The sequence below is a fragment of the Bos taurus genome, chromosome 23, assembly GCF_002263795.3.
Source record: "Bos taurus isolate L1 Dominette 01449 registration number 42190680 breed Hereford chromosome 23, ARS-UCD2.0, whole genome shotgun sequence".
In the NCBI taxonomy this organism is placed as follows: Eukaryota; Metazoa; Chordata; class Mammalia; order Artiodactyla; family Bovidae; genus Bos; species Bos taurus.
In genome coordinates, this window is record NC_037350.1 from 1 (window position 1) to 22768 (window position 22768).

The 22768-nt window shown below is 51.6% G+C and overlaps 1 protein-coding gene and 1 long non-coding RNA gene across 18 annotated transcripts in view; one reads left to right on the forward strand and one right to left on the reverse strand.

Annotated features, from left to right (window-relative positions):
• Positions 1-1456: 1456 nt before the first annotated feature.
• LOC112443722 (uncharacterized) lies at positions 1457-17338 on the reverse strand. The gene is made up of 2 exons (XR_003032134.2): positions 3396-17338; positions 1457-2703 (listed from the first exon to the last, which is right to left on the reverse strand). It is a non-coding gene; the product is annotated as an uncharacterized lncRNA (long non-coding RNA).
• LOC101906171 (liprin-alpha-1-like) overlaps positions 3284-22768 on the forward strand; it is a 40738-nt gene continuing 21253 nt past the window's right edge. For 6 of the 17 annotated variants that reach the window (XM_059880488.1, XM_059880492.1, XM_059880484.1 and 3 more), the window contains exons 1-11: positions 3284-3923; positions 4527-4601; positions 5113-5208; positions 5679-5843; positions 6942-7043; positions 7266-7487; positions 10784-10915; positions 14716-14795; positions 17372-17585; positions 20202-20425; positions 22218-22440. In XM_059880488.1, the coding sequence (XP_059736471.1) occupies positions 3807-3923; positions 4527-4601; positions 5113-5208; positions 5679-5843; positions 6942-7043; positions 7266-7487; positions 10784-10915; positions 14716-14795; positions 17372-17585; positions 20202-20425; positions 22218-22440 (1650 nt within the window). In that variant the 5' untranslated portion in view covers positions 3284-3806. The remainder of the gene's footprint in view (positions 3924-4526; positions 4602-5112; positions 5209-5678; positions 5844-6941; positions 7044-7265; positions 7488-10783; positions 10916-14715; positions 14796-17371; positions 17586-20201; positions 20426-22217; positions 22441-22768) is intronic. The other 11 variants (XM_059880490.1, XM_059880493.1, XM_059880485.1 and 8 more) reach the window with 8 other exon arrangements.

Genomic DNA, 22768 nt, shown 5'->3' on the forward strand with positions numbered 1-22768 from the left:
ATATTTTTTTTTTTTAGTTCATGTGTGTGGTGATGAGTTTGTCTCATTTCCATTTGCCCTCAAAGTCTCTCTTTGTTTTCACTTTCGAAGAGAGTTTTTGTTGATATAGAATTCCAGGTTGGTGGTTATTTGTTTTTCAGCATTTTACAGATGCCAGTCCATTATCTCCTGACTTCCTTGTTCTTGGAAAGTCAGCTTTCAGTGTTGTTGTGCCATTAAAAGCCACATCTTTTTTCCTCTGAGCGCTTGAACATTTTCTTCTTGCCTTAGGCACCTGCAGAGCTGCTGAAACCAATGTGTGGTTTTCATTTTTGAGTCAATGATCTGATTCTTGAACCAACTCTTGCCACTGTCCCTGTCAGTCAGTTCAGTCACTCCATGTCTGACCCATTGCAACCCCATGGACTGCAGCACGCCAGGCTTCCCTGTCCATCACCAACCCCCGGACCTTGCTCAAGCTCATGTCCATCAAGTCAGTGATGCCATCCAACCTGCTCATCCTCTGTCGTCCCCTTCTCCTCCTGCCTTCAGTCTTCCCCATCATCAGGTTCTTTTCCAATGAGTCAGTTCTTTGCATCAGGTGGCCAAAGTATTGGAGCTTCAGCATCAGTCTTTCCAATGAATATTCAGGACTGATTTGCATTAGGATTGACTGACTGGATCTCCTAGTAGTCCATGGGGCTCTCAAGAGTCTTCTCCAACTCCCCAGTTCAGAAGCATTGATTCTTTGGCATTCAGCCTTCTTCATGGGCCAACTCTCACATCCATACATGACTACTGGAAAAACCATAGCTTTGACTAAATGAACCTTTGTTGGCAGAGTAATGTCTCTGCTTTTTAATATGCTGTCTAGATTTGTCATAGGTTTCCTTCCGAGGAGCAAGCATCTTTTAATTTCACCATCTGCAGTAATTTCGGAGCCCAAGAAAATAAAGTGTGTCACTGTTTCCACTGTTTCCCCATTTATTTGCCATGAAGTGATGGGGCTGGATGCTATGATCTTCATTTTTTGAATGTTGAGTTTTATGCCAGCTTTTTCACTCTCCCCTTTCACTTTCATTAAGAGGCTCTTTAGTTTCAACCCCTGGAGGCATTTCTTATTCCCCTTTCTGTCTTTTCTCCACCATGAGGGTCCCCATTTATAGTTTTTAACAACATAGTTTAACAACAGATTCCTTCAATACATTCTATCCCTTTTCCCTCTTATATATATATTGTAACCGATCCGTCCTTCAGTTCACTGATCGTCTCTTCAGCTACGTCCAATCTGATGTTAAGCCCAGAGACTGAGTTCTTAAATTCAGTCACTGTTATTGTAAAGTTCTAGATTGGTTTTGATTCTCAGAAATTTTTCCTTTTGTCAAGTATATTTTTGAACAGGTGACATTTGCATCTGATACCTCTAGCATACCTCTGATACGCTGATATATATCTCATACCTCTGGATCTGGTTCAGTTCTTTTTCTCTTGGTCCTGTTTGTTGTTACACCCTCTTTTGCTTCTTTGGTTGCATGTTGGACATTATGTTTGGAAAACCCTAGAGGTTCTGAGTGATGCTGCCTTCTCCAGAGTTTCCTCTGACGCAGACCTCCAGTGGGGACAGAGCTGTCTGTTCACTCAGGGCCTGAGGGACTTGAGGCTTGGGGGTCCTTTTAAGCTCAGTCTCAGCAGCCTTCACCCACCTTCCCCCCCGACCCCAGGGAGGAGCTTTCCAGCGTCTCCAGTGTCTGGAAGCCTGGGGTGCCTCCCAGGGCCCCGCGTTCTCGGCAGGTCCTGAAGCCCACCGTCTCTCCTGAGCACCACGAGGTGACTGATAGTCAGCGCTCAGCCGGTTTGGGCAGAGTGTTGGGTACGTTTTCTGACATCCGGACTGACTCGTCAGGCCTGCGCTTGACTTTTTGTCTCCACAGCCCAAGGAACCCTCCAGAGCTGTGTTAGCCAGCCCCCTCTGCTTGACTTTTTCCCTTCCTTTTCTTCACAGAGTCAGCTTTGCTCAGATGCCCCGAGGGAACGAGCGGCCCTCTCAGTCTCCAGCTCCCTCACTGAGCTTCGCTTGTGTTTGAAATCTTGGATTGTGGCTGCCTAAGGACCTCTTTTAAACCTTATTTAGCTTTTCTAGCTCTTGGTAGGCTGACCTACAAGATGCTTGCGTCTGTCACTGGAAGTGGAGACACCCTGGGGGGGGGGGTCTTCTGTCATCTGAAGCCACATGTAACAGTCACAGTAATTGTCTTGATCAAGTTTATTTGATACCAGGGAAAACAAGAACCAGGGGTCCTTGCTTGGTACCCATGGTTGTGTTTCTGGTCAGAGTCCCCAGCTTGCCTGGGCTGTTTCAGTGCCACGTGAACTTGGGAAGGAGGTGGAGCAGGCGGCCCACGCGGCCTGGAGACAGAGGAGCCGGTCTCCCCTCTGCCCTTGCCCCTGGCGGCCCAGGGCAGGCCTTGCAATGCCGGGCTGCTGGTGGTGGAGGCCAAGGCTGAGGAGGGAGGGGTTACGTGACCTGTATTCTGTGACATGGTCACATGTGGGTTTTCTTTTTCAGTTTGAAAAAATGACTGCTTTTAGTCTTCCCTCCAGTTTCACTTTAAGGTGGAAAATGAAGATTTTATTCGTAAAGTTGAGCACAGTGACCTTACAGTCTTTTTGAAAGCAACAGTTGATGTTTTAAGAACACATCTCAGAGAACTCCAGTAGATAAAGCTAAAAAAAGAGAACGTGTTCAGGGTGAACTGCGGGCAGGACCCCAAACTGTACCCTGTCTCTCCCAGAGTGTGTAATTGCTGAGATGGGTGGATATAGGACCCCAAGCACCCTGGGGACCGAGGTCCTCAAATGACAGCAGAGGTCCGGGCTGAGCCAGGAGCAAGTGGCCTGTGCCCTGGCGAGTGGAGAACCGCGAGGGTGGGAGTGGAGCCAGGAGAGGGGTGGGAGACTCAGGCGGGGTCTGGGAGGTGCTGGCTGTCGCGGCTCGAGGCAGGGACACCCCTGAACCTCCACCATGCAGTCCCCACGGGGCAGAGTCGTCTGGCAGCCGAGGGTCGAAGTAAAGAGGGCGAGTTCACAGCAGGTTGAATGAACCCCTGTACCCACTGTGGGTTCATTTTAAGTGCCTGGAGTGAGGTTGGTCAAGCCCTTGCTGAGCTCGAGTGAGGGAGTCTGACAGGGAGGACCGAGCTCAGGGTGAGAGTGAGGGGCAGCTAGCGTGGTGAGTCCTCCTCAGCTGAGTGGGTTCTGGGGACGCCCTTGAGTTCAGGGCTGCCCTTTCAGTAGCCTCACTGGAGGCTTGTTTGGGGGGTAGAGGGGGCAGAAGCCCACTTAGAAGACGTGCTCATTCCCAGGGGTGGTGGTTTCTGAAGGAGTTTATACTGGTTGGTTCGACTGTGACCCAGTACCTTGCAGGGTCGTGTTTGACAGGGGGCCTGAGCTGTGGGCACAGCCTGCCTTCTCCTGCACTCCACACTCAATTGTTGTCTTTTTGGCAGCCCCTCCCCCCTCTCTGCACCCTTGACAGTGGACCTGAGCCCAGCCCCCCTGTTGCCACGGAGCCCCTTGTGACCGAGTGGGTTCCAGTTCTGGGCTCCTGGGAGATGTGCTGGAGGCGGAGCCTTCATGCCATTTGGTGGTCATAGTGTGAGAGCAGTGGTCATAGTGTGAGAACGGTGTGTGTGAGAGTGGTGTGTGAGAGCAGTGTGTGTGAGAGTGGTGGTCGTAGTGTGAGATTGGTGGTGATAGCTCGGTAGCCGAGGTATCCTACCGTGAAACAGCGGTTGCCCCCGAGTCGGGGGCTGCCCCTATCCGCGAGGATGGGTCGCAGAAGGGCCCGCCTTTGGGCGTTATTCCAGCGCTGCAACCCCAAGGCAAAGGCGAAGACTAGGAAGGACTTGGCCTCGGCCCACGTCCTGGAAGCAGAGCGGCCTGAGGTGAGAGCAGCCGGGGGCTGGGCCCGTCAGATTGGCCCTCACCCGGCGAAGCATTGGGGTTGTGTTTCATTTTGTTAGCATGGTTGTGGGCCCTGCCGGCCAGGGCATTCTGGCCTTAGTGGGCAGGATCGACCCCAGCAGGTTTACCTTGTAAGAGGTTGTGCAGTTGCTGCATGGAGGATGGGCGGGGGCCCCACAAGAAGGGAAACACTGGCTGGAGAAGTCACTGGGGCACATGGACTGAGCTATAGAGTCAGTCCTTGAAGCAGAAAGGGTAAGGCCCTTAATGTCTCCCTTCTTGCAAAGAAAGGATATACGGGCTGGAGGAATCTCTGGGGCATGAGGATCGAGCTAGAGAGTCAGTCCTTGAAGCAGAACGGCTAAGCCCGTTAATGTCTCCCATGTTACAAAGCACAGACCAGTGTGTCCAGTATTTTAATGACAGGTACCTACTGCTTACGTGTATGACATACACCCTCATAGCTACACATGTCTACTGCATGCCTCTTACAAGTGCTGGGCACTGTTCTGGGTGCTGAACACTCAGTATGTAGTAGGGGATACGTAGCCCAGGATTTTTTTAATTTCTGCAAAGAAAAATAGAAGAACGAAAGACTCCGTGTGGTTCAGTTTGAGCAAGTTCACCACGTGGATGGCCCCGCATGCACGCAAATTGTGGTAAAGTACATATAACATAAATTTAACATTTTAACCAGTTGATTGAATGACTGGGTGGCTTCTGTGGAGTCAGGCTAACAGATGGCTTTGAGGTGCCATCCGCCTTTTTCCCAGAGGAACACTCCAAAGCCTCGTGGCCTTGTAGACCTTCCTTTTTTTCTTCACTTTCCCCAGTGGCTCCAGGTCTGTGTGTCGTTTAAGAATCTCTTTATCCACTTTGTTGTTAGGTTTACGTTTTGGAAAGTTTCTCAAATGTCCCTGGGTCTTGAGAAGGCAGGCTTGGATTCCAGGTTCTCTCCTGCCGCGTGCCTGCCAGGTCGAGGTGGAGGCTGAAGGCCGGTCTGAGTTGTGGTGGTCTGTGTGGTCTTGGGGTCAGTGGACCCCTCTTCTCTGGAGGGGCATGGAGATCCTTTGTGTGGAGCCTGGAGAGACTTGACAGGGTCAGTCTTCACAGTCTCGCTCTCTTTTTAATTTATGTTTGCATTTAGTTTCTCATTTAACTGTTTTCTAGGAATTTCCAACTCCCGAAGGATACACCTACAGGGAGCAGCTTTGTAAAGCCAAAGAGGAAATCGCTCAGCTGAAAGCTGAAAGAAACAACACCAGGGTCAGTAGGGGGATTCTCACGTGTTGACATTTGCCCCGCGGGGGTCACCGCTGGCCTCCGTGTGCTGTCTTTAAACTTTGTCTGATTTTCAAGTCATTTTCCACATCTTCCCACTGAACAGACCAGGGTGGATCAGTTCTGGGTTCTCATACCTTGCTTCAAATTTCTGATGAGAGCTAATGTAATTTTAGTACATATGAGGGGGGAGTTCTCTTAACTTACATTTTTGTCCACGCTACACTTTGTGTGGGATCTTAGTTCCCTGACCAGGGGTTAAAACCCATGATCCTTGAAGAAGTGTGGAGTCTTAACTACTGGACCCCTGGGGAAGTCCACTCTAACTTTCGACTGAACTGGCAGGATTCCGACGTGCCTTAGCATGTTTCCGGCTATAGCGTGAGGCTGAGAGGAGTTATCGGCCCAGAGTTCGAGCATGAGGTTGAAGGTGTTCCTTTGGCCCTGCCCTGCAGCTGCTGCTGGAGCACCTGGAGTGCCTGGTTTCGCGATATATTCCACCCGTCGGGATGACAGCAGGCAAGCGGCAGGCGCAGTCCCCAGCCGGCATGAGGAGTGAGGTGGAGGTGCTCAGGGCGCTGAAATGGCTCTTTGAACACCACAAGGCCCTGGACGAGAAGGTACCAGCCATCCGGCCGTCCTGGATTTGTACACTTGCTGCCTTGTTAGGCGGATGATGCACATATTTATGTAACTAGTTGACTTTTGAGCGTCTTGAATTCTTGTATATACATTTTTTTCTGTAAGAATTCAGAGTTTTATATGGTTAAAAAGCGTTGCCTGCATACATGCTCAGTCGTGTCCGAATCTTTGCAACCCTGTGGACTGTAGCCCACCATGCTCCTCTCTTCATGGGGCTTCCCAGTCATGAATACTGGAGTGGGTGGCCATCTTCTACTCCAGGGAATCTTCCTGACCCAGGGATCGAACCTGCCCTCGTGCATTGGCAGGCGGATTCTTTACCACTGAGCCACCTGGGAAGCCCCCAGTTAAAAAGTATTAGTTGGCATGAATGTCTCAAGATTTATTATATTCTGTATATCAATTTGCAGTTAAAAACTGGGTAATAATTAATTTAGGAGAACATTTTGTTCTCTCAAACTTAGAATTTAAAGCTGTTAACAAGCAGATTCTCTTGACGTTAAGATCAATGAGAGACATTCAAGGTATTCTGTGACAGTATCCATGTATTAGGGTGAGTATACACTAAGAAGTGTACTAACGTATATACACACATCAACACACAGTGACTCGGCCCCTTTGATTTGAGTTGAGAGCGTGATTACGAGTAGCACTCGAAAGGTGTAGTTTGTTAGAAGAAGAATTAGGTGCCACACATAAAGAGGTAAGTTTGATCAGTCTTTGTGTAATTTCCGTGAAGGGTTTGTCATTTGAATCCTTTCATTTTAAAAAAGAATGAAGGCTGTAGTGGTGGGCATCAGATGTTATTTATCTTTCTGATTGAGGACCCGCCCACCAGGGTTATTTTAATGACTAGTAAACTAGACTTGTGGCTCAGAGTTGCAGGATCTCTTAAGTACCCCTTTGTCCAGTAGAAGACAAATTCTGACTCTAATCACCTGGTGGTATTCGGGATGGATAGCATCACCATGTATTTTCTTTTTATGTTGTGTTTTCAGTTTAGAGTTGAGTTTTCCAGGTGGAGTTTTGCTGTCTTTACTTATTTCTTTACTCTGATTCAATTTTTTTGGTTTTAGCAGATGATTCTTTCAGAGGAGAATAACCAGGAAAAGATACTAACGGACAGGGTGCTTGATGTACATCATGAGCAAGAAAACATGCCAAGCGCCAATGGAAAGGCAAGTCCTTGGTCTCGCTCTCTGTCTGGTTCTCGTCTTACCATCCAGTCTGTGCGGGGCTGTTGGGACCTCTCACCGATGCACCATGTAGGTCTGAGTGGCCACGAGGGTCCTGTGAGCTCCCAGAGCGCAGAAGGCAGTTTTGACCTCACAGATTGCCCGGAAGTACTGTGTTCCCTCCCTCCCAAAACCAGGCTGTGTAAGGCTTCCTTTCCCCCTTAGAGACCCTCCGACGGCTCTCTAAGCCACAAGGAAGACATGGTTAAGAAGATGGAGCTCCAGGAAATCATAGAGAGGCAGTTGCGGGAGCAGAGCCAGATGGAGGAGCGCCTGGCAGCCCTCTCTGCCCACGTGAAACATCTGGAGGAGGACCTGGACACGGCCAGGAAGGACCTCCTCAAGTCCAAGAACATGAACAGAAAACTTGAGCAGGACATCCGCGAAGTGAGTGACTGCAGCTGTGTCTGTTGTCCTGAGGTGGAATGTGGGTTTCTTGTTCTCCCGGGGATCTCAGCCTTGGGATGGCTGCGTGAGTAAGAGCAGAGCACTGGACAGACCACAACTGGCTGCCTCCCTGCCTCCGCGTCGAGGTCTCTGGGGTAGAAGAGGCCTGGTCCAGGCGGTCCGTTGGCAGTGGACCAACATGAGGGCAGCCCTGACGCTGTGCCGCACCCTGGGTGTGGACTCCTCATTTCCACAAGTTCTAGGGGGCCCACTGTGTTCCTTTTTTAAAAATTCATTCATCCATTCATTCATTTATTGGCGTATAGTTGCTTTACACTGCTGTGTCAATTTCTGCTGTACAGCAAAGTGAATCAGTCATCTATCTATCTATCTATTTACGTGTCTGTCTCTCTTTTAGATTTCCTGCCCATTTGCTTCACCACAGAGCACTGAGCAGACTTCCCTGTGCTGTACACTAGGTCCTCACTCGTTGACTTTATGTGTAGTATCAGTGCTGTATATATGTCAACCCGAGTCTCCCGGTTCATCCCCGCCCCCCGCCCCCCGCAACTGCCTGTCGAATGTGTTCCTGATGATGCTGAAATTTGCTTCTGATTCACTCAGGCGAGTCTGGTGACACCTGTGGAGCCTGTTCTCTCGGAGAGATGGGAGCATGCTGTGTGGGCTCTGCTGAGGCAGCTTGCCTGGCCATCTTCTCGAGTTTTCTGAGGTTCCGCTCCTTGAAGGGATGTGTGACAGTGATACCGGCGGTCAGACAAGTCGAGTGGTGTTTGCTCACCCTCAGATCCTCAGGCCCGAGCTGTGTAACCATGTGGAATCGTGATGTCTCTGGCGGTCATGTCTGCGGGTGTCCTGATTTATGAGAAACTCCCTAGCGGTCACTGTGAAAACAGAGAGTGCTGGGGACTCAGGCCTCTTCCTGTGAGCCTCGCCTCTCCTCTGTGCACAGACAGACAGCACCCACCCGGCCCACCCCTCTCCCGTGAGACCGTCTCAGAGAGAACCCCTCCAACATGTGGTACAGCAGGTGTACTTGTTTAGTAGCTTGGTGTGAGTAATTCTGTGTGAGAACTCAAAACAGAAATATTTGCACAGGTTTGCATAAGCTATTCACACTACTCTTTGGCAACAGGAGATTAGGTGGCAGAGTTTAATACGTATAGAATTCTAGAAAACGCGTTTTCAAGACCTTTCACTTTTAAAGTTAGGACTTTGCTCTCACATTGGTTACTTAGTGACCAGGGAGGGACCTGAAGTGGATTTTGAAGTGGCGGACAGGAGTTGCACCAGCAGCAAGTTCTGGTCCTGGTTTGAGCGTTTCATCCATGTGGTGTAACTCTGCTTTTGAAGAACTAGGCTTGAGAAGGCTGCTCCCAGTTGTGTACAATTTGACTTCTGTTTCCACTCGTTAATATTCTACTTTAATTCTGAGGAAATTGCATGAGACTTTTCCAACTTTCACTCGAGGAAACGAGCCTCAGAGCTCCCCGTTGGATCTGTTGAAGGTCCCTCCTTGTTCTGGGTCAAGCCCGCCTGTATGGTGTAGCAGACAGAGGTCCTGACTTCATGCCAGATACCTTCCCTCCTGGAATTCTTGGAATAACAGGGTAGTTTAGTATACTTTTCGTTTGCTGTTTGGGTTTATGATGTAGAAAAGAAGCTTGGTAAACCAAGTGGCTGGACAGAACGTTAAGACAGATGGGTGCCAATCGTGACCTTTGGGATAGGCGCATTTTTGCTCACGTCCGAGAAAACTGCCGTGTCTAGGATTTTTATTCTGAGGATGTTAACTTTATGTTTGATTTGAAACTTAGGACGACATCAGTAATAAACTTGAAAATGAAATTGCAAATAAGGATTCTAGGCATCGACAGGTAATGGCTTTTATGAACCGTGTCTGACTTTTATAGTAGTGAATTACTGAGGAAGGAAGGTAAAGATCTTTCCATGTGACTCCCACATTGGAAATCAAGTCCCAGTGTAAAGTTCTTATGACCCTAAAATACTGTGTTCAAAAGTGTGGATGTACATCATGGTAAATCAGCTGTACTGGAAGGAAATACATTTTTAAAAAATTGCGGGTGACTGCAACTTACAGGTTTGAATTATTTGGGACTTGGTTTAACCATTTTGTGGAATTCCATTCCTGACTCTTTTGTTTTACTTGAAGGTGAATCTGTTGGCTTGTTAGAGTTGTTACCGAAAGAGTAGAGAGCAGCAGGGAACTTCACGGCAGCTGGCTGCCTGTTGGGAACTGGGGTCACTGTGACAAAAGGCAGGGTTAGAGCTCCGGTCTGATTAGGGTTTGTACTTCCTGTGGTGTGGTGAGCCTTACTCGCTCCTGTTCCCGAGTGGTCTCAGATAATCAGGACTTAACCAGGAAAACCAAATCTGGCTTCTCCAAAACAAAGTGAGTCAGTCTGGTGCGTGCCAAAGTGTATCATTGTCCCCACCCCAAAAATAAAATACTAGAAAGCCATTGAAAAGTATGATGGGGAATGCTAATTAAAAGCATCACGATATACAAAATAATGGCTGTAAAAGGCAGATCAGAAAATACTATGTACCATATGCTATTGTTTTCTGCGGGTTTTAAAGCATAGCATATTGTTTGTGTACGTACATAGAGGAATACGCACACAGAAAAAGTAAGAAAGCTGCTTAGAAACAAACGCTAACCTCTCAGGAACCTGAGCTTATAGATAGTTTAATTTTTTTCTTTTTTAAAAAAGAATCTGTCTAAATGTTCTACATTGAAAGTTTTTCAGAGTAAGAAGATCTGTTAAAAGAATAATCGTGCATTTACAAATACTAGTTGACTGGCATTTCACCAGGCATGCTCTTATCAGGTCTGTATTTCAGAGGAGATGAAAGCCATATTTTGGCTTACACGCCCGTAGCCATCTGCGGTCGGTAGGGTTCCCTCTAAATGATGATTCTGGTGACGTTTTAAGAAGGGTCTGTAGTGAACCCTTCTTCCCTTAACTTGTCAATAAGAATGAATAATTCTACAGATCTTCTTTAATATAGAAGAACTTTTTTTTTTTTTTTTAAGATGTCCTTGGGGAATGTTTAGGAAAAGCAAATACTCTGGCAGGAGGTGTTCTGCTCACTGAGACCAAGCCCAGGAACACTGAGAGAAAATATACCCTGAGGGAGCTTCCGAAACAGAATGAATCCACTAGACACGTGCATTTAGGTTTTGTCTCAGCTTACTTAAAGCGACAGTGGCTACACCTCTCGGCCTGTGTTGATCCTCTGCTCTCCCTTTGTAGACAGAGGATAAGAACCGCCAGTTGCAGGAGCGCCTGGAGCTGGTAGAGAAGCTGCAGCAGAGACTGCGGAGGGCAGAGACGCTGCCCGAGGTGGAGGCGGAGCAGGCGCAGAGGGTGGCCTCGCTCTCCAAGGTGCTGCTTTGGGTCCCTGGGGGGCGGGCACAGGGAGGGCCTGTTCCCCTGCTCTCCCACCGAGCCCCTGCCCATGCTGCTCAGTCCACACAGGAGCGCAGACATGGGGGTCGTGCTGCCCGTCTGAGATGGGAGCGCTCCCTGAGTGTCAGGCACGCCCCACTTCTGCGTCATCCCTACGTTAATTTCCCTCCAGTTTTGTCCCGAGTTCTGTGTGTCCCTAGGACGCTTCAGCTCCGAGTCACTGCTGCTCAGAGTTCAGTCAGCCACTCAAAGCCTAGCAGGATAGAGACCTAGAAAAATCCCATTCTCGTTTAAGAGATGGCCAAAATAGCTCTGTAATGAACACAGTTTTAAGTTGTTATCCATACACTTGTTAAAGAAGTCCCAGCAGGGCACGTGCAGACCCGAGGCCCCACTCCCCACTCGCCGTCCCCAGGAGCCCGCGGGTGAGAGGCCATGTCCTTGGGATGTGGCGCTGCTGGGGGCACCGACCCCATTGCCAGCCAGCCAGCCACCCTGTCCTTCTGACGGGAAAGGTGTTGCCCTGCGCTGCTGGTGGGCACTGGCTGAACATAGAGAGTCGGGCCGGGTCTGTGCTGACGCGGCTGTCGGAAGCCTTGCCAGGAGCTCAGTGAGTGCCCGAGGGGCCATCACGTCGCGGGAGGCCGCCGGTGTCCGGTGCTCACAGACCCTCCCAGAGCAGGGTCACTAACAGCCGCCAGGGGGCACCCTTCTGCCTGTGATCTTCCTCTCCAGGCTTGGTTTCTCCTCTCCCCTGGCATCTCTGCTGTCCATCCCCAGTCGGCCTTGTAGTCCGACCTTTTGTCTTCCGGAAGCTCTACCACTCAGGAGGCTAAACGGTTCGAACTTCCTTCCCAGCTTAGGAAGGTAGAACGTGTGCCTCGGGTTTGCCGCTGTCTGCTGCCCACGCGGGCTCGCCACAGGCAGTCCGAGGAGGGAGCGCAGCGGCCGTGGGTGTGGGGCCTGGGGCACGGGGAGCACGTCTCCTCTCACGAGCTGGTCACCAGCATCCTCCGTGAGCCATGTGTCACACACGAAGCCGCGCAGGCTGTGTGAGCAGGCATGCGGGCAGTGCCCCCGGCGAACCCAGGGCCCGTGGTTCGCACAGAGCATGGCCCGCTTGCCGCCCCTGCGATCACAGCCCGCGTGCTGTCAGGACAGGGTTGTTGTGAGCGGAGCTGACGCTGTTCTTGGCCGACAGGCAGGAGAGAGAGACACAGCAGCATCGAGGATAGGCTGCGCCAGATGGAGGCCCAACTGGAGGCAAAGAACAAGGAGCTGCAGCGGGTGCCTGTGCTGACAGGGAGGCGGCGTCTGGGCAGTAGACGTGGCTTGGGCGGGGGCCAGCACTGCCTTTCTCCACCAGTCCCGTCTCTGGCATCGAGTGTGTGCCTGTGTGGCCCCATCTGCTGATCCGGGCACCCACCTCCTTGGGAGCAGGGCCAGAGGTGGTCGCCCATAGGCAGTGGGTAGGAGCCAGGGCTTCCCCACATTCAAAGAGGCTGCTTGTTGCTCTGACCAGCCAGTCCGGGGAGCTGCTTGGGATACAGGTGGACCTCCCAACTGCCCCTCAGACAAACCTAGGGGTGCCAGCCTGGGGCCCATGAAACTGAAGGCATGGCACCCAGGTGTGGAGCCTGCTTGCCTCGGACGTGGCGCTGGAGTCCCACATGCCAAACCGCTGGTCCAGACACGGTGTATGTGTAGGATGGCTGCCTCTAGACAGGAGAACCGCAGTTGCCCTGCAACAGAAGGCGCATCAGGAAAGGGTGATGGTGGAGGCTCACATCACCGAGTCCTGAGAGAGGTTTCCTGGAAAGGTTGGCCACACGGCAATACAGGCCATCCAGGAAATGGAGTGGGGATCCCGGGTCCAGCCTCACGTGTCAGTACTGTCCCCACCATACCTGTGTTTTGGGCCTGGACTGCAGAGCCTCACAGGCGAACTTCCAGGGAGCAGTGGTTCTGACTCCCATCGTGAGACCCGCGGTGAGGCGCCCTCCCCGCTTAGGCAGAGAGCTCAATATCTGCCGATCAGGGGTGCACTTCTTACTTTCATAACTGCTGCTCAGAGGCTGTTGAGATCGGGATGCTGTTTATGACTAGACTAAGCCAATTCAAAGTCAACTTTTGTTTTGCTTTAAAAATCTTTGAATGCCGACGCCTTATTGTGGAAGCTGTGACAGGTTTTGTTTCCTTGGGCTCAAAAATCACTGCAGACGGTGACTGCAGCCATGAGATTAAAAAATGCTTGCTCCTTGGAAAGCTATGACAAACATAGACAGCATATTGAAAAGTAAGAGACATCACTTTGCCAACAAACCATATACTCAAACCATATATGACAAACCATATACTCAAAAACTATGGTTTTTCCGGTAGTAACATATGGGTGTGAGAGTTGGACCATAAAGAAGGCTGAGCACTGAAGAATTGATGCTTTCGAATTGTGTTGCTGGAGAAGACTCTGCTTTAACAGAAAATAAACTTTTTAAATGTATTACGATAGAGAATTGCAAACATGCACAAAAGTGGATGGAGTAGTATAATAAATACCCATGACCCGTCCCGTCAATTAGTCTCAGCAATTTCTCATACAGAGCCAATCTCAAATAGATCATTCTTTTGTCTTCTCTCCATTTTTTTTAATACAGTAGGTCCTAAAACAGCTTTTTAAACCTTGAAATTGATGCTCATCTTATAAAACACAGACTTGGCAACTTTGTTATTGCATTTAAAAATTGCTTGAGGTAATTATTTCCAGTTTTTTAATATGAATTTTCATATTGGAAAAGACCCTGATGCTGGGAAAGATTGAAGTCAGGAAGAGAGTGGATGACAGAGGATGAGATGGTTGGATGGCATCACCAACTCAGTGGACATGAGTTTGAGCAGATGCTTAGCAGAAGTCGAGTTCCATTTTCCTTATGGCTAATCCACTGCTATAACACGTATAGCACTTCTGGTTTTGAACACTGAATGTGTTTGCATTATAGATGGATTTAGAGTGTGTGGCTGTTGTGTGTGGTTCAGAATTCTGAGTAGTCCTTTCAGGGATCACCCAAAAGCTCAGACAAAGCGTGAGCCATTCACGTGGACTGTGCTGTGCGTCAGAAAGATAATACGAGCCACCTACACAATCTAAAATTTCCTAAAAACCAACGGGCTACTCGACGTCCTTCTTTCACCATGAGTCTTGAAATCCTCTGTGTGATTTCCACATCGGGCTTTGCACCAGCCTGTCTCACGTGCTCAGGGGCTGCACGAGGCGAGTGACTGCCGTGGCCGACAGCACAGAGCTTCCAGGTTGAGTTGAGTGACTCACAAACTTGGCCCGTTTGACTTGTTTTACCCCATGAGCAAGTGAAGTGGGCTGTAGAGGAATGAATGTGAGGAATGCAGGTGAGCTCCATGGAGACAGTTTAAAGCAGTGAGAGGAGGGAGGGCAATAGAGTGAGTCATGTCCCCCTGACCCGAAACCCCCGCCTGAAGTCTAGCTTCTCTCTACAGACTTCATCGTTGTTAATGGCTTGCCATGTTTCCTCCAGAGAAACCTTTTCTACACCTGAGATGGAACTTCCTCTTCATTATGGTTTATAAGGGTTAATATTGTTCTGAGTGTTTCTATTTGCTAGGGACTCTTAGAGAACATTTTCTCAGAATTACAATGTTGGGAGTTGATACCTACTGATGTAACCTGTTCTGCACATTTTGGTGCAAGTCACTTTACATCCAAAAAGCAAGCGGTGCAGGCTGTGTCATTTGCTGTTTCGTAGGACCAGCTGATTCTAAACCTGGAAACCCTGAGAGCCGAAGTGGACCAGACGAGACTGCGAGGGGCTCCCTTCCACCACAGGTAGGCTGCTCCCCCGGGCAGCTCCCCTCAGCGCTGTCGAGTGTGACAAGGGCCTGTCTGGTGTGTGGACAGTATGACTGGGTGTTGCTCATGGTCGCACCTCAAGGAGCCTGTAGCTTCGTGGCCAGCGAGAGGGAAGAGACAAGCATCGTTCCTTAGGGTCAAACTTGGTACCAGGGAGTGGTGTCACAGGATTGACAACACTCAAAACCACAGGCAGAGGTTTGGAAGTAGGGGGCCGACCAGTTGGTATTTGGGCGTATTCATCTGAGGGGCCTGACAGACTGTGACACTGACGTTTCTGAAGAGTCACAGAAGGTTAATGACCTGTAGTCTTTTGACTGCGGTGGGAGGAATCACCTGGCTTGTGAATGAGGAGAGCAGATTACTGAGCATCCTGATTTTTTCTTCCTCGTTGTTATAGGGGCGGTAATTCTTATTAAGTATTTAAATGTTTCTTTGGCTTCTTCACGGAAAATGGTCACAAGTGAGAGATAAACTTTAGCAAAGGTTATTAAGTGCTTACTGGTGACATTCATTCATCTGTAGGAAATGGACTACTGCTTGAATCCTGACTTAGGAGACAGTTTGGAGCCCATACGCATATTTCTGTGTTTGAGTGCTTAGGGGATCCTCGCAGTCCAGAGCCCCCACCCAGCCTTCTTCTAGAGAAAAGGAGATGTCATTTGAGACAAAGGCAGAGCCAGAAACTGGTCCTGTGTCTGAAACCATGGTGGGTGGAGTTCAAGGAGAGCACGTGCCCTACAGAACAGGAGGGGACGTGGCCGGACTTGGTGGCAGAGCTCCTCCAGGGTGAGGGGCTGGGGCTGTCAGAGGTGGGGAACCCCTGCTCCCAGGGTGGACGAGGTGAGTGTGAGGAGGACTGCGTAGACAGTGGAGGAAGAGGAGGTGGACACGGCCTCCTCCTCTTGGGGGTTTTTGGGTAACGAGGAGGGACCTGGTGCCAGGAACCGAGGCCTGACACAATTGGGGGCTTCAGATGGAGAAGCCTGGGGCCTGGTCACCAGTCCCGTGTGTGTCAGTGAGAGTGAGAGACGAGAAGAGGAAGCAGCCGCGGGGCAGGAGGAGCCGCTGTGCTCTGAAGACAGTGGGCCACAGCGGCCGGTGCGAGGGAGGGGTGTCTCCAGGAGGCAGCTCTGGAGGGGTCACAGCAGTGACTTAGCAGCACAGGTGGGGCCTCAGAGTGGGGCTTGTGGGCAGTGTGGGCTGGGTGGGGGGCACTGTGCTGCCTCAGGAGGGAGGGAGTGGGGACTGAAAACTGGCTCACAGGCAGGGCAGGCACGGCGTATTTGGTGGGACCTCCCAGAGGAATTGGTCACCTTGTCTCTGAGACCTTCTCCCGGAGGAAAGAGCTTCGGGTGAGGAGGGGGAGAGAGATGGAGGCTGCACCCCGCGAGGGGACTGGGAGGTGATGGTTGGGGGTCGACCCAACCCGGAGGCCTCTGTGGCCCTCAGAGGACCCTCGAGGGTCCCCAGTCCACAGCGGGACTGTGTCGTACCCCCCACTCAGTTCCCAAGTGTGCTCTAGCCCCAGGCCCTTGGGTGGAAGTGGAGCAGAGAAGGGAACAGTTCTGTCAGGAGGGAGGGGAGATGGGAGGGAAGACAGGTGTGGCTCCGGGAGATTCCAGACTTCCATCTCCTGTGCAGCACAGTGTTCGCAAAACCGTCGAGCAGAGCAGCGTGTGACCCCGAGCAGGCTGAGCTGGTGGTTGGCCCTGGCCACTCTGCAGACGTATGGGGTGTCCTGTCCTCGGAGGAAGGCCCTGTCTCCTGGGTTTAGGGAATCCTGCACATGGAGGCACCACCTTCGTCCCAGAGACAAGACTGAGCAGAACCCGGGCGGTCCTGCAGTGCAGGCTGCTCACAGTCAAGGCGGGGCTGCCCTGCCTCCCAGCAGGCCCCTGCTGAGTGAGCTCCTGGCACCTGCAGGCCCAGGCCTTAGTGCTCAGGGCCTGAGCATCTGTGCTGGGCCTTGTTCAGCCCAGACTCTGGTGACACGCTCACCTCTGCTTTAATGGGAGACACCAGTGGTGCTCAGCTCCGAGCTGTGGGTCCAAGGCTTTTCTGCTGCGGGTTGTCTGAGGCGCCTTTAAAAACACTGAGAGTGGTGCAGACAGTGTTCCAGGCAGACCAGCGATTGTGATCCACAAACTTCCCGTGAGAGAGGGAGGTCAGAGCAGGCGTGGGCCAAAGGGGAGGTGGGGTGCCAAGGGGAAAGCAGAGCAGGTGCACACCCTGCCCTGGGACCTGAGAGCGGGCTCCGGGGGACCCTGGACGCCCCAACCCCAGACAGCCGATCCTGTCCTAGTCAGCTCCACACCCTCGCGGCAGCACTGCCTTCCCCACATACGGGAGTTTTCCAGCTGCTGGGGATGAGCCCTGAGTGTCTGCAGAGCAGCGGGCGGCCTGTTGCTATTGGAGCCAGGAGGGCAGTGCCCTCCCGGGGGCCCTTTTGCTGTGAAATTGCCGATCTTCCAAATGGACAGGCTTTGGCTCGTCTGACAGAGTGAGCTCTCTTTTCTTCTAACAGCACTCTTCTTCCCCGTGTGTTTCAGCCGACCCCACTTGGGCAGCGCCCCGGACCTCAGGTTCCCTGTGGCGGACCGGCCGGCAGACTCCTTGGGCAACGGGGCGGTGCTGCGGTGCCCCCAGAAAGGCCGGCTGGCAGCGCTGCACGATGAGCCATCCGAGGCAAGGACCCCGCCGCCCCCTTCCCATCCCTGGTGGGCACCTTGTGAGGCACCTGCCCCCTCACACTGTGGTCCTGAGGTGGGTTTGGAACAAAGCGCTGATAGATTGCTTTACGTCTCCCCATTTTCCTTTTTCTGGCTAAGAGTTTACTTTGAAGGCATGCTTTTTTTCCTTAACCAATTTTGATTATTTGTGGCCTACTGTGAGGCCCAGCATGGTACTAATTAGCACAGTTTTGAAATCGTCCTACGAGTAAATGGATACACATATCCATCAGCTTATAGTGAGAAGAATTCTCATTGGGAGTTTAAGTGCCTTTATCTTTTCACCTCATTCATGCCATGTATTTGTTCATACATGTCTGTGTTTTGAGCTTCCACATTCAGTGAGCAGTTAGTTTGGGCCAGACATGGTCAAAAGTAGGACTCCAGCAGTGAATTAAAAACGATGTGTGTCCTTTATCCACTGCTACATAACGAATCATTGCAAAGCTTAGTGACTTCCCAGGGAGCAGCTCACAGTCCCCAGTGCCTGTGCATTGTAGCAGGCGGGCCTGATTCAGGGCCTCCTGAGGGCACAGACACGGGAAGGCCCCCCAAGGCTGGATGGCAGGCTTTCAGACTCACCTGGCTGCTGGGGACAGGCCGAGGTCCCTGCCGTGTGGCTTTCCCATGGCCTGGCTTTCCTCAGAACACCCTCTGAGAGCGAGAGTGCGGGGTTTAGCCCAGGGCCTTTCACACCCTGGTCTTGAGGCCGCACACCTTCACTTCTGTTTGTGAGAGTGAGCTGCCAAGTCCTGCCTCGCTCAGGGGCTGAGCAGGAGTTGCCTCTTCTGCCTCTTGAAGGGAGGAGGATGGAAGAATTTGTGGACCCCTTTTTAAACCCGCGCAGCCTGTTGAACAATAATGAGCAGGGAAAGGAGACCAGAGTGCCTGAGTTGTCCAAGGAGGAGGGGACGATCGTGTGTAAACAGGGTGGCCAGTGAGGTGACACCAGGAGGGTGACCTTGAACCAGAGACCCGGAGGCAGGAAGAGAAGTAGCCACTTGGAGATAGAAAAAGGGTCATGTCAACCAGCGGGGACAAGGGAGAGAGCGGGCCACATCAGGGAGGAGCCTGGGCTCAGGCCTGAGCAGTTCGAGGCCAGAGCCTATTTCCTGAGGTGAGGAGGGCTGCCGGGGCGGGGAGCTAAGAGCCGGGCCTCAGCCCTGTTGAGGTGGATGAGCCCATTGGGTGTTCCAGGGATGTGTCAGGAGAACAGCCGAGTGTTCCGGCCTGAATCCGGGAGAGAACTCATTCAGCTCAGGGTGGACTTGGGGTTGTGGGCGTACAGATGGCATTTAAAGGCATGAGCACGGTAAAGTCACCAGGCGGGTGCCGGTGGAAAGAGATGGGGTGCAAAGGTAGAGCTGTGGGGAACCCTGCATTCCAAGGTTGAGAAGGGGCACAAGGGACTGAGGAATAATCGCAAGGGAAGGCAGGGCCTGGAGCCCAGGGAGAGACATGCTGGGGGCGGGGCGGGGGGTGGCGTGGGGGAGGGCAAGGAAGGGAGGGGGCTTGGTAACATGGGTTCCTTGAGCCCCCGGGGAATTGCCCTGCAGGGCGGGGCTCACAACCTGCTGGCAGAGAAGTGGAGACCTGGCAGGGAGGGGGACCGTAGAGGCCACTCCCAAGGAGCTTTCAGAGACCCGCAGTGGGCGCTGCAGGGAGCCCTGGAGGAGGAATCTGCTGGTACCCCTTGTGCGATTGGAAGGCGAGAGAAGGGAGAGGACATGCCGACCGGGCTGATGGGGGTGAACCCATAGGCAGCTGGTTCACTGGAGCAGAGGAGGAATGATGGCAGGTGGTCCTGGAGCCAGCGAATGGGGTAGCCCAGCCCTGGGGTGGGGTCCTGATGAAGACAGGAGGCGAGGGCACTGGCCCCAGGGGTAGGGAGCCAACAAGCCAGCACCTCGAGGCTGCCCCTCAGTTCCTTTGAGGTCCTTTCTGGGAAAGAAGGCAGGACCTGGGTGACAGTGTGGCAGGGGGGACGTTTTCCGAGAGAAGGGTGTGAGGTGTGAGAGCGGGAGGGCGGCACGGGGCCCCGCTGGCAGTATCCCATGTGTCTCTGATGACAGAGCCACCCTTGCGGTGCGAGGAGCCATCCCCCAGAACAGCCCAAGGGCCTGTGTCCCGAGAGGAGAGCCACGGAGGGGCTGGCCCTCCCGTCTCCTGGCTGCCCCTGCTTGCACCTCTCTGTGGGTGTTCAGACCAGCCTGGGAAATGGAGGTCTGAGAGCCTGGGAGGACGGCACACTCTGGTGAACTGGTACCAGTGATGACCACTGATTAGGGACCCAGCGGCTGCCGAGCTGAAAGGTTCTTTTTTCTTATTTTGCTCCAGCCTGGCTGATGGAGGCATGGATGTATTTTTGTAATTTTCAGTTTCTGTCTCTGACTCCATCAGCCCACCCTTGTGAATAACCTCATAGGATTGCCTGCCGTCCACGCTGAGACCTGAGTGTCACCAGGCCATCAAGGAACTGCATTCTCCCCCTGCCTGTTTCTTGAGTCCTGTTCGCTTAAGAGATGGCAGTGTCTCATGAGCATGGCGCATTTATCCAGAGTCAGGGCTTCCATGTAAAATTGGGTTCAGTTCCTGATAGACTTGAGCTGCCCTGAATGTTGCTGACAAGACGTGGTCCTCTCGTGCCCAGGTGCAGACCCGAAAGGAGCAGGACTGCGAGCGCACGCAGCAAGCCAGCATGCTGGCCGACGTGGCCCAGGCTTTTGAGAGTGATGAGAGCGTGTCTGACGACGAGGGCGACAGGGTCACCCTCTTCAGCTCAGCCACTCAGCTGTCGCCCAGCAGGCAGGCCAATGCCAAGACTCTGACCGTGATGATGCAGGAGCAGCTGGACATCATCAATGAAGAGATCCGGTGGGTGATCCTGAACTCAGCACCAGAAACTCGGTTTCTCTGAGGAGCTGTCTTCTCCTAGGGATGTCTGAGTGTTCCATAGTAAGAAACCTGACCTCAGGTCTGCTTCAGGAATTTTCAGTTTTGAGATGGCCCTTGATTACAGAGCTCGGTCAGCTGGGGCGTTCTGTCTATGGTGTGGTTTCCGCACTCTGTGGGGGCGGCAGGAGGCGTTGTGGGGTATCCCCCCTCAGCTCTGAGCACCAAGGTGGGTGAGGTGCCGAGGTGGTGTCCCCTGCGGCCCGTGGACCCTCCTGTGTCCCTCAGAGCCCCCCATGTTCTGGTGAGAAGCCACCTGGTGAAAGCTGGGGTTTTGGGGTTGGCAAATTCCCACTCAGATCTGCATTTTCCTTTTTAACTTAATACAGTGTGAAGATTGGCTTGTTGTAAGACAGTGGTCCAAGGACATGTGTTTGAGTTTTTCTCATCTCATCAGTATATTTAAGATGTTTTCTTTAGACACCGTCTTGGCAGTTATAACAATTTTCAAAACAGGATAGAATCAAAAGGCCTGCCTCGTGGTGAGCAGGGGGCCTTGGGTCTGGGTGCAGCCAGGTGGCTGGGAGCCCCGAGGCCTGCCTGGTGCCACACCCACACATCTATGCCCGTGTCCCGAGTCCACATTCAGAGTGGCCGCAGGCCGGTGACCCTGCACAGGACCAGGCAGAGCTGCTGCTCAGACTGTTCTTGCCACGTCAGCCCAGGCCGAGGTGCCCGTTCCTGTAGGCCGAGCGGGATGCTCCGGGGGAAAGGCAGGGGGTGTACGGGACAACCAGCAAACGCAGGTGGTGTCACCTGCCCATTTGACGCCAAGACAGACAGCTTTGTGGGCCGTGTTTGAGCACAGATGAGCTCAGAAAGATGGTCTTTCCGTGTCCCTGCAGGAAGTATGGAATGGTTATAGATTAATATTTTTATTTTTACAGCAAGTTTTCAGGTAAAAGTGATTTTTCCTTATGCGACAAGTTGACTTGATGTAAATGGTCAATTCTGTCCATCAACTTGTTATCAACAGTGAAAAACTTTCCAGATGTATGAGTAGAAGTGAAGCTGGAGAGTTTACTTTCTGTAAGAATCTTGTATTTTAATCTGAAAATCATTTTATTTGCATAATCGTGTATTTAAACTGCTATATAAAAACATCCACCACACATTAGGGGAGAAGAGCAGAAACTGTGAATTCTAGGTTAATGCAGCACATTGACATGAATCCAGAAACTCACACAAAGCTGGTGGAGAACTTCATAAAGTGATGCATTTGTATATATACAACCTTAAAAAAAAAAAAAAAAAAAGATCAACTCAGCACTTCATCTGGTCTGGAGACTTGTGTTTAGAAACTGCAGCTTGTTTGTGAATTGCTGTTTTGATTATACAGAGTTCCTGATTCCCAGTGGAAAAGACTTGAGGCACTGACGTGCATGTCTGCCCTGAGAGCAGGGGAGGTAAGGGTTGTAAACTTGAGGTATCTCTTCACAGGAAAGAGAATTGCCACCAGGGCCCCTTCAGAATGTTAGAGTAAATAAGTGAAATCAAGCATGAATGATCAGGGCCAGTTTGGAAGACTCAATGCTAAGTTATTCTAAGTTTGAGAATATTCAAAAGAGGAAACGTAGAACCTTTTGGCTGAGATGTTCATTGAGCAACTGTTTCTGGAATTTGCTAATCATGACACAGAATGCCAGCCCAAATTTATTGTCCAGACAGGTCCCTCTGCTGACAAAGGCAGGTGATGTATTTTATTCTATTTTAGGTTGATCGAAGAAGAGAAGGAGAACACGGAGCAGCGGGCCGAGGAGACTGAGAGCAGGGAGGGCAGGGGGAGCTTAGGCAGCCTCCGTCGTTTTAAATCAGTGAGCTCCCTCAACCTGCTTTCCACCTCCTCGCATGCTGACTCCTGCCCGCCCCTGCCCAAGCCCAGAAGGAGGCAGCACAGCCTGGCGCAGGAGGGAGACCAGCTGGGCATCATGACTCTGGTATGTGTCTGCCTCCTCCCTGCCGCATCCCTCCCCCAGCACGCTGTTTTTTGTTTGTTTTTTGTTTTTTCTCTTTATACCCAGAAGAAAATCAGGTACATTTGCTACGCTCAGAGGTCTAAAAGTTTTTAAACTGCCTAGTCTTTAATCATTCCACAATGGCACAGTGACAAATTAGTCTTGATATTTGGACCACCAACTTAGCACGTCATCATGAACTCAGCCAGAGCCTGCCTCTGTAACGTTGCACCTGGCCTGTGCTGGGCACAGCAGCTGCAGGGAAGTTTCTGTTCTCAGGGAGCAGACAGCTTCATGAAAGTAACCATAG